The sequence below is a fragment of the Arachis stenosperma genome, chromosome 3 (assembly GCF_014773155.1).
Source record: "Arachis stenosperma cultivar V10309 chromosome 3, arast.V10309.gnm1.PFL2, whole genome shotgun sequence".
In the NCBI taxonomy this organism is placed as follows: Eukaryota; Viridiplantae; Streptophyta; class Magnoliopsida; order Fabales; family Fabaceae; genus Arachis; species Arachis stenosperma.
This window is the reverse complement of record NC_080379.1, coordinates 163042099-163054444: the sequence shown is the minus strand read 5'-3', so window position 1 is coordinate 163054444 and position 12346 is coordinate 163042099. Positions and strand designations below refer to the sequence as shown.

Here is a 12346-nt window from a genome sequence, read left to right as displayed (position 1 = left end):
TCTAAACATGTGACTCCAAAATAATAAAAGCCACCACATGGGGACCCTCATTTTTCGTTTAATCAATTTTTCTCAACCAAGGATCAAAACTGCAGTCTCAACACGTGTCTTCAGTAAAATTCTGTGTTCTACCAAACTTTTAAACAGAATTCTAGTTATGCCATCAACTTCAACCTTTTTTTTTCTATTACAGATATATTCATATATTATTAGTTACATGCATTGTTTAATTTATTTAAGTAAACGTAAACATATTTTAGGTCATATATAAACTTAAAATGAATGACTTTATGCATTTTAGCCAGTGATCCCTACTAAACAAGAAACAAGTTGTGTCAAATATATAGTTGTAACTATTTCTTTGTATTGCTCTACTTGCAGTCGTACAAAATAACAAAAACATCACATGTGATTTCATTGTTAACCAAATGAAAAAACTTTATTTCCCTTTGTCTTTATTTGACTGCCTGCATTCTCCTGATTTCAGAGAAGATCGGAGCAGAATAATGAGAAAACAAGAACAATGTTGCATGGCCTTCGGTAAATATTATCTTCAGTAAATATTATTATTTTTATCAGTATTTGACTAATAATAATTTGCACTCATATTTACAAAAATTTTGTAGGTAAAAAATATATACTTTACATTTATATTTATTAAAATTTTCACATATAAATTAATATAATTTATACTTATATTTTTTTTAAAAATGTGTACAGATAAATTAATAAAATTTATTTAATAAGAATAATTTAATATTTGAACTGGTCAAATAATAGCTAAAAATATTAATAATTATTAGCCCAAAGAATTTTTCATAATATAAATTACAGAAGTGTTAGGGGACTAGCAACTTTTGTGTTTTGTAATCATCAATTAGCCATCAATAGTATTTTTAATGGTGTGAGATTACATTTAATGGTAACAGATCACTCACGTTTCTTTTGATGATTAAGTACGGGCCATAAAACAAAAAAAAATTACTGACCCTAAACTTTTCTTATAAATTATTCATTTGGCATATGTTCTCGAGTTGGAATTTGGTATTTTGATTATCATAGTATGGTTCATATATAAAAATTAGAATAATTAATGTTATGTGTAATTTAAAATCAGTTACTAAAATTAGTTATTAGTATAAAATTTATATTAAAATATAAATATACATTAAAAATAAATTAAATTAAATATATATTTATATACAAATATATTAGTAACAAATTTTAGTGACTAATTTTAATATACTGATAGTATTTTTGTAAAACTTATTATATAATGATGATTAATTCTTATTCTATCACTTTATAATTCTTCTCGGTTGCAATAAAAATCTAGTGAGGATCTTTCCCATTACAAAATACAAATGATATGTTGCAATATAATCTAAAAAGTCTTAATTGAAATGATAATCCACAATATCATCGATGATTACAGAAAAAACAAAGAAAGACTATATAGAAACCAAAGACTTGGGAAAGAAAAAAGCGTTCACCTTGAGCCACAGTACTCATCGATGATTACTATCTTTTCTTTGTATTATGATGATGGTAAATTACCAAAAATATATTTGAATTATTTTTGTGTTGATAAAAATGTTTTTAAATTTTGTTAACAATAAAAATATTTTTAAATAATTTTAAACGTGGTAAAATACTTAATCGTGATCATCAAAGACTTATTTTATTAACAGAAAAACGTAACATCATAACTCACTTACTAATATCAAGATTTTAATTTTCACATAAAAAATTTTGTTTGCCACATTTTTTCATTAACGAATAATAGTTATGTTCACGGATGTGTATTTTTGTCATGTTTTTAAATAATTTGAGAATATTTTAATCAAAAAAAAATTTAGGAGCATTTTTACCAACAAAATATAATTCGAATATATTTTTGGTAGTTTATCCTACTACTACTACTACTACTAATAATAATAATAATAATAATAATAATAATAATAATAATAATAATAATAATAATAATAATAACAATCCTATTTTAAGAAAGATAATCTCTTAATGGATGGATTGAATGTGAGCTTTTTTAATTGATCTAATGCTAATTTTTTTTATTATTATAAAAATTTTGATATTATGTTATAATATTATTTTTTTAATTTTAAACTAATAAAAAAGACATATAAATAATTATATTCTTAACTACTTCAAATTTTTAAAAATTTGGTTTTTGACACGTTTTGGAAGCACAACTACATCGTGTAAAAAAGTTAAAATAAGATAAATTTGAAGAAACAATGAAAATCACTCAATATTAATTTTGTATATATTTTTTCGATTTTGAATGTTTTGTAAACTAAATGTATTAAAAAAAATTTATATAATTATTGACTAACTTTTATTGTTCTTCTAGTAAGATCGGCCAAACTAAAATAGTGCAAATTAATTATTAGTTTGGTTTTCAATTGGTCAAAGTTTTACCAGAGGGGGGAATTGAAGGGGGCCAATTCCTATAAAGATGGATTGTTGTCTTCAAAGTTATTGGTCCAATTCCTTGGACCTAACCCACGACATAGTACAAGACACAATCACACACAATGCAAGTTCTCACATGTAAAAAACGAAGAAAATTAAAAGCCTAGTCTTGGTGCCCCATTTTTGCTTTGCTTCCCGTTTCAAACCAAATTAGGCCAAACTGCTAAGGTGAAAGCATAAAGGACTTTTGAATCAATTCTCCAAATGCAATCACTCAATTATATATGATCCAAAAAACTACAATTATTAGTATATACATTTTTAATGATGATGGTCAAATAGTGTCATAGTTGGGTAATATGAACTTATAACCTTTTTTTTTTAATAAATGTCTGTTGAATAAGTATATATATACATATTATATGTATACGGAATTCAGTTACTAATGATCTCATAAGAATATGTTTATGGTGTTCATAATTTTTTTTATATGTTACTGTAAAAATATTTGATTATTTTGTTACGGCGACAAGTTTAATTATTTTATTGTGCTAGATTTAGCTATTTTGTTGACTAATTATTTTATTAAAAAATGTATAGTAAGTAAGTATATATATGACTTGATAATTAATTTTTTTTGTGTTCATAAAATATTTTTTACTGTCATCATGCTAAAAGTTATAACATATAATAACTATTATTAGTAAAAATAGAACTTCAGTCCATTATAATTTTTCAACCCATTAACCATTATTATCACCATAAACTTGCATGTTAAACTGAGTTAAATTAGAGATGAAATTTATATGCAGTTGTCTTTATGTGAAGTTAATAGTTAAAAATTATTAGATTTATTAATTTGATATGTTTAATTAAATTGTTATCTAATATCAGTCAATTATCAATTTCACATGAAGACAATATATTCACCTAAATTAAAATCGTGGTCCCTAATTGATGATTGGTTAATAAACGGTTTGTTTTCTTTTGCAGAAATTATTTTTAATATAGAAATAGAGATAGTGTTTTGTTAAATATTGATATTTGAAGTGTCTTATTCAACACACTTCCCACATATTGCAACACACCCTCCATTTGTTAGCCAAGATGGTGTCACGTGTTCAATACGTCTCCACGTATTGACTTTTCACCTACAAGATACACTTACCTGTAATTACATCAAATAATTCTATTTCTAACAAAAATACCAATATTTTTTTTATATAAAAAATAGCCTTTCTTTTGCTCCAAATTAATTTAAAAAAGGAAAAAAAAAAAAAACAGACACACAAACACTCCTCTACAATCATTCTGCAAGAGAGAACGTGTGTTAACTTTTTTGGCGACGACAGATAGTAGTTTTAACTTGTAAGAAGTCTTTAGATACACTGAATAAATTAAAGTTCACATCATTATTGACTACATATATAGATAGTTTTTATATGCAAGTCATTTATGAAAGGAGCATTTATTTATGAGACAGAAATTAAACGTGAAAGCGTGAAAAATGCTTGTTCATGTGAGCAGTACTGACCACATAACAATAAGTATGCCACTGTGTGTGTTTGTTCATTGTATACATAATTACATATGCTAGAACCATGCATGATGCATCTCACCTACGTGCACCGCGGTTACTATGCCATCAGCCATACAAGATTAATTGAATTTTGATACAAATTTAGGTATAAAACTTTATAATTATTTGGTCTCATGAAATTACTTCTCTTAACAACATAAGTTGATAGAAAAAGATAACATAAATTGTTATATCTTTAAATGGTAATGTCAGAGAAATAAAAAAAACTTGTTAAAACTTGTTTTATTTGACTATTTTTTTTATTATTAAATATTTCAGACCTCTAAAATTTTAACATTTCTTTTCAAATAAAAATTTTTTTTGGAGCTGTTTAATTTTTATATAGGCCATTTTTATCTTTTTATTTCACTTATACTATTTTTTTATTTTTAATATTTATCAAAGATTGAACTCTAAATTTTTCAAACATAAAAATTTAATATCACGTCATAAAACTATTTTTCTCGAAAACTGAAACTTACAAAAAGATGCAATATAAATTGTTATATATCTAATATTTAGTTATAGTCTTTTTAACGATAATTTATGGTTATATACTTTTATGAATGATTATATCTTTATTATTTTCTCTCACGCAAGAATTCTTTTTTAAAATTGTGTGTATTTTTGTATAGACTTTATTTTTTTTATTTACTTTAATATTGAAATTTTTTTAAACAATGATTGAATTTTAAACTTTTGTATTTTTTTGTCAGCATTTAACCATCAAAATAAAAGTGATAGATCTCCCACCATTAGATATCATTAGATGTAATCTCACACCATTAAAAATACTATTAATGACCAATTGATAATTACAAAACACTAAAATTACTGCCTCCTAACATTCCTCTATATTAAAATCCTTTATTCACTTTCTGTTACCATCTTAACAAACACCGACGGATAAAAACTCTATTTATTAATTAATTATGTTAATTCTACATTAAAATTAATTATCATTATAAAATATATATAAATATTAATTAAAATATATTAAAAATAAATTAAATAACATATATTCATATATTATATATTGACTAATTCAATAATTTGAGTAACTGATTTTAACGTGTAAATACAAATTTTAATATTCATTACTTAGCTATGAAAAAGCTATTGTGAAATTTCTAGATCTTACAATGGATGACCATCCAACCATCACCAAGATCCACGATATATATATATATATATATATATATATATATATATATATATATATATATATATATATATATATATATATATATATATATATATATATATATAAGAATCGATGTTATATATTCATGAGTGGCTCTCCTCATGAAGACGAAGATAAAGATAAAAGTTGTTGACACTATCCAAAATTTAGGGTTTCATATGATAGTATAGTCCTCAATACCTATGGGCTACGATTGTGGGCTACCTTATGTTTTGTTGTATATCTAACTATATATATGCCAAGAATCACGCCCTAGAAATTAAACTCCAAATGCAACGTGTGATTATCTTGTTAATATTGCTATTAAAAGACTTTGACTTTCAATTCAAAGAGATAGAAAGATAGATCAACTCATGTGTTAATTAGGTCATCTGAATTTACGATTAATTTTATCTCGTCTTATATTTATTGTGAGAATCTTATGAAAGTATCAATACTACATGGTCGCTACAGAATTCGAAAATATAAGAACCATCTGGATAATATTATTATTACTATTATTTCCTAGGATAATCTCTTTTTAGCAGTTTATAATTTTCTTTCTACTGTAATTTCGCTTTAATTTTTTGCAGATTTTAGGAGATTGTCTTCCCTCGTATTGTTTTTTTTTTTTATAAATTTTAATTTTTGGGACTTCTTGCCCATTGTGATTAGAAAAAAAAATCAAACGGATGTTTAACATGGGATAATGCTAGAAAATTATTTAAAAGTGAAGCTCTTTCCAGTCAACTATTTCAAAAATAAATTCGTTATAAATTTTTTTATTATTTTAATTTTTCGAATTTTAAAATTAAAAATAAAAAATAATTAATTTAGTTGGCTTATATTATAATTAGTTTTTAAATTTTTTTAAATTTATCCACAATTGTTGTATATGTTTTCTTAATGCTCAAATATGCCTTGACTATATGAGTAAGAGTGCTGCTAAAATTAAAGAAGAATTATTTTACGATATATAATTTGTATAAAGAAAGTGCTTCTAACGTGAATTGCTTCCACTATTTATAGATGATGTTAGATGGATAAATTATTTTAGTAACAAAATTTAATTAAATTAATTTTATAATTTATCGATACAATAAAACTGATTGAAAAAAAATGAGAAAATGCATAAGAAAAAAAAAAGAAATTTTGATTGAACTTAATTAAAAAATAAGTTATTTATTTAATATTTTTTATTATTTATTTATGTTAAAAGAATAATTAGAATCAAATTAGATAAATTAGTATAATTTGTATTTATATAACGTATCTATATATTAATGGGAGTATTTTATGTTTTTATTACTTTAATTATTCTGGCGGCTATATATATCTCATGTACATTATATTTTTTGTCAACCTGAATAATACACAAAACACTTTTTTTAGATTTCCTTCTTGTTTCTAACATGGTATCAAAAGTTTAGGTTTTTTTTTCCTATGAAAATTCGTTCATAATCCCCTTATTTTTCTCTTCCTATAGTGCTTCTTTGCTTTCGTTTTTCGATCTTTTTCCGACGCTTTGATTCGTCACCGCTGCCACCATCGTGTTCGTTTCTTCGTCAAGATTCCAAGCCGCCAGACTCGCCGCTTGAAGCCGCCGAACGCGCCGCCGCAATCTCGCTGCCCACCTCCATTGTTTCCTCTCCAGACGCTTCAGGATCTGTTGGATCTAGTGTTGATCAAACAATCCAGAAGCATCCACATGTCGCGACGCCAAGCTTCACCGTAACCCGCATACGACCCACTCTCCAGCTAACGTGGCAGACAAGTGGGACCCTCCCTAAGATTTTTTGGTGAGCTCTTTCCGATTTTGCACTCATATTTTATTTTCTGCTCCAAAATTGCAGTTTTCTCTCCTCTCTTTGATCTATGTGACTGCTATTATGGAAAAGTTAGATGTTTTTGCTGCCACAGACAGAAAGGGTAACTTCTGTCGAAACTGTAACCGTTCCGAGCACCTCTTCTTTGACTGTCCCTCTGTTAAATGTCATACATGCCACCAGAAAGGTCATATTAGCTACCATTGTTCACAGTTATTCTGTCATTATTGCAAGTTCTTGGGACATTTGATTACTACCTGTCCTACTCGCCCACCACGTCTTGGTCAACTCAAGTATCATTCTCGTCCCACCTTCTCCAAGATTGTGCCTGCTTCTGCTGTTGCTGCTACTACTGAATATACCACCTCTACTCCTCTCAACCCGTCTCTTGTTTCTCTCTATCTGATATTGCGTCTCTTCTTCAGCATCTTCTCTCCCTTTCTGGTAATACCCCTGCTGCTTTTTCGAATCCTCCAGGTAATTCTAAATAGTATTTTGACTCGAGTTGCTTTAATCACATGTCTCCGCTGCGTAATCTTTTCTCGTCTCTGTCTACCACTACAAATGCACCTTCTGTCAATACTGCTAATGGTTCTCCCTTGCACGCAACACACAAGGGTTCTATCTCCCAATCGACTCTTAATCTCCCTGATACTTATTATATTTCCAAATTAAACTTTAATCTTATTTCTGTTAGTTAACTTGTTGATCTGGGTTTTGATGTCACTTTTTCTATTTCTGGTTGTCGTATACAGGATCGTCGGATGGGACAAATCATCGGTACTGGACGTAAGGTCAGAAAGTTGTTTGAACTCGAGAATCTTCATATTCCTCCTATACCAAATCTCTGTGCTGCTTCTTCTCCATCTACCCTTCACTTATGGCATCAACGTCTTGTCCATAACTCTTTAAGAAAATTGCGTCCTCTTGTGTCTTAGGGTGTTTTGGGTCAGGTTTCTAATGAATCTTTTGATTGCATTCTTGTCAAACTGCCAAACAACCTACTTTATAAGTCACAATAATTCCTCTCTTGCTTGCTCTCCTTTTGATCTCATTCACTCTGATATTTGGGGCCTCGCTCCTACTGCTTTTATGGACGGAGCTCGATACTTTGTCGTTTTCATTTATGATTATTCACGTTTTACTTGGGTTTATTTGATGACTAATTGTTATGAGTTATCTTAGATTTATATCAACTTTGCCACTATGATTAAAACTCAGTTTTCCAAGGTCATTAAGGTTTTTCGATGCGATAATGCTATGGAATACTATGATTCTAAACTTTTAACCTTTCTTGCAGAACATGGTACTTTATTTGAGTTTTCTTGTCCCGGTACATCTCAACAAAATGGTCGAGATGAACGCAAATGCTGTCACATTCTCGACTCTGTTCGTGCAATGCTTGTTTCTTCTTCGTGTCCTGAGCGTACTTGGGGTGAAGTTGTTCTTACTGCTGTTCATGTTATCAATAGACTCCCTTCTTCTGTTCTTGGTAACATTACTCCCTTTGAGCGTCTTTATCATATCTCCCCAAATTATAGTTCTCTTCGAATTTTCGGTTGTGTATGTTTTGTTCTTCTTCAACCTCATGAATATAGTAAACTTGAACCTCGAGCTCGTATGTGTTGTTTCCTTGGTTATGGCACTAAACACAAGAGTTATCATTGTTGGGATCCTCTCTATAAACATATTCGTATATCTCGTCATATTGTCTTCTGGGAGCGTTACATGTTTTCTTGGTTCTCCTCTTTTGAGTTCATTCCTCCTACTCAGTCATCTTTTTTCACTAACCACAATGTTGATCTTTTTTCTAGTGATGATTCTACAGGTTCTATCTTAAGTCACCCTCTACAGCCTCATGTTCTTTTGCCTTCTCCATCTCCCGATGATTTCAGACTAGACGACGATCCTTCTCCTACTGTCATGCCTCCTCCTTTCACTCATTCTTCTAGGGTAAGAAATCCACCTCTTCATATTTTTTATTATCATTGTTTTTGTATTATTCTTCATCAACATGAACCTAAGTCATTTAGAGAAGTCTCCACAAATCCAAATTAGCAACAAGCAATGCAGGAAGAAATACAGGCACTTGAAAAAGCACACACTTGGGATTTGGTTGATCCTCCTTCTAATCAGAAAGTTGTGGGAGGAAGATGGATATACAAGATCAAGACTCGCTCTGATGGTTCTATTGACCGTTATAAGGCACGATTGGTTGCTCAGGGTTGTACGCAAGAGTATGGTATTGACTATGAAGAGACTTTTGCTCCTGTTGCTCGTCTCACATATGTTCGAGCTCTTCTTGCTATTGCTGCGGTCAAAAAATGGTCTCTTAGTCAAATGGACATGAAAAATAAATTTCTTAATGGAGATTTGAAAAAGAAGGTGTATATGAAACCCCCTCCGAATTATCTTTGTCCTTCTAGCAAAGTTTGTCTCCTTTGCAAGGCACTCTATGGACTTAAGCAAGCTCCTCGTGAATGGTTTAACAAGTTTAGCACTACCATATGCAATCTTGGTTTCACTTGCAGTCCTCATGAGATTGCTCTCTTCATTCGTAAAAGCGAACGTAGAGTTGTTCTTCTACTTCTGTATGTTGATGACATTATCATTATTGGAGATGATATTGATGGTATCTCTGATCTCAATGCGTCCTTTCAGCATACTTTTGAGATGAAAGATCTTGGTTTTCTCAACTATTTTCTTGGTCTAGAAGTCATATCCACCGATAATGGCATCTATCTCTCTCAAGCTAAATATGTTTTAGATCTTCTTGCTAGAGCCGGAATTACACTTAGTCGCACTGAGTTTACTCCTCTTTTCGATTTATTCTTATGAATGGCACTGTTTTAGATAATCCTACTCTTTATCGACAGCTAGTTGGAGGACGTCTACTTAACTGTCACCCAACCAAACATCGCCTATTCGGTTTATGTTATTAGCCAGTTCTTGTCAGCTCCTCGTACTACTCACTATGCGGTAGTTCTTCGCATTCTTCGCTATATTAAAGGCACCCTATTCCATGGCCTTTATTTTTCTTCCCATTCATCTTTATCCCTTTAGGGGTACTCAGATGCTAATCAGGCTAGTGATCCCATTGATCTTCCTTCCACTACTGATTATTGTTTATTTCTTGGCGACTTTCTTATTTCCTGACGAGCTAAGAAGCAAACATTCATTACTCGATCAAGCACAGAAGCTGAATACCGTACTCCGCTGACACCACTGTTAAAGTTATCTCGATTCGTTGGCTTCTCGAAAACTTGGGTGCTTCTCAGTCATTCCCAACTGATATTTTTTGTGACAACCGCATTGCTATTCAGATTGCCTATAATGATGTGTTTCATGAACGCATCAAACACATTGAAATTGATTGTCACTTTATTCGGTAACGTATCTTTATTGATGTTGTTCGTCTCATCGCTATTGGAACACTGGATCAGACTACTGATATCTTCACGAAGTCTCATCATCCGACTCATTTCTGGACTCTATTATCCAAACTCAAGATGGTATCCTTAACTTCAACTTGAGTTTGAAGGAAGATGTTAAAAAAATAATTAGAATCAAATTAGATCAATTAGTATCATTTATATTTATATAACGTATCTGTATATTAATGGTAGGATTTTATATTTTTATTATTTTAATTTTTTAACAATTATATATACCTCTTATACATTATACTTTTTCTCAACCTGAATAATATACAAAATACTTTCTTCAGATTTCCTTGTTGTTTCTAACCATTTACATGTTTTAGTATAAGTAAACGCCATTTTGATGATACTTAAAAGTCGGCAGATATATATGGTGATGGCCCCTTTTTTTGGTTTTTCTAGTCTTTATTTGTAATTTCTCTTGTGGCTGGGATTTATAGTTTTACTTCATTTATTTTAAGGTAAAGTCTCATGTGTAAGTCAATAAGATATAACTTAAATGATATAATTTTATTATATTTACTTAAAGATTATAAATTTGAATTTTATTTTTAATTTAAAAAAAAAATTAAAATTTTACGTGTAGTTTTTTTCACATAAAAATGATAAAAACAACTGCACCATGACATATAAAGGATCGAAAAATAGTATTTTAGGCAATAATTAGTTATTATTTGATTTTTTGTTTCTACAACAACATGAGCGACCCCTTCATATTTGGTGATATATTAAAGAAAAGTTAGTTCTGTGGTAACTGAAAATTGAAAATGTTTTGGTCCTTAATTAAAATAAGAAGAAGGAGTGAGAGTGACAGAAAGGAGAGGGTCCCTAGTGGGTAGTAGAAGAAAGAAGAGAGTTGACACTTGCCACTCTCCCTCATCAACAACTAACACTTGCCACTTGCCACTTCACCACATCATACACACTATTTCATCTATATCCTTTTCTCCCAACCTCCCCTGCTATATATTTACTCCCATGCACTTTTTATTCTCCTCTTCATCATTCTAATTTCGAACACAATGTCCACCAGAAGATCCTCTTCCGCTGCTCCAACTTCCGCCGGGATGACCGATGCTCAAATCACCGATCTCGTCTCCAAGTTGCAACAACTCATCCCTCAGCTCCGCTCTACGCATTCCGACAAGGTCCCACAATGCAACCTCATTCTTCTTCTTAATTAAATATATACTACTATTTCTAATAACAACCAACTTAATTCATTATTATTCTATAGGTTTCTGCGGCAAAGGTGTTACAAGAGACTTGTACCTACATTAAGACCTTGCATAGAGAGGTTGATGATCTTAGCGACCGATTGTCCCAGCTTTTGGCCAACACAGACTCAAATACCGCACAAGCAGCCATTATTAGGAGCTTACTTATGTAATAATAATGCTACTACTACTAATATATAATTAATTATTAATCATAGAGTTAGTTAATTAGCATTTTTTTAATTACTACTCCTTCTCTGCTCTCTGCATGTGTGTCCCATTAGTAGTACACTGCTGCTTTAATTTATTATTATCATCATCCTCTCTTCTTAGTATAGGGTTTGCTGCTGTTTTTTTAGACCTAAGCAAAAGGCTACTACCATGGGCTCCATCTTATTAGCCCCCACCCTAGTTTTTTTTATCACAAACTTTGTATGTAATAGCAATGACTTTGATCGGAATATATATTATTATTGCCTTAAATAAAATCATCATTTATATTTAAAAAAATAATAGTATATGATCAATAAATATTATTACTTCGTATTTGATCCATAATAATTTGTATTTAAAGAAAACATATAATTTGTATTTATCTTTACTAAAATTTTATTCATTTGAATTAATATATTTTTTTTCATAATTTTTAGAATTTGTAAATATTA

General features: G+C 29.8%; 1 protein-coding gene across 1 annotated transcript; it reads left to right on the top strand.

Annotated features, from left to right (window-relative positions):
• The first annotated feature begins 11390 nt into the window (after window positions 1–11390).
• On the top strand, window positions 11391–11854 carry LOC130965248 (transcription factor PRE6-like). Its single transcript, XM_057889986.1, has 2 exons — window positions 11391–11612; window positions 11702–11854. Exons 1-2 carry the CDS (start codon window positions 11487–11489, stop codon window positions 11852–11854), a joined length of 279 nt encoding a protein of 92 aa, XP_057745969.1. The 5' UTR covers window positions 11391–11486.
• The last annotated feature ends 492 nt before the right edge of the window (window positions 11855–12346 follow it).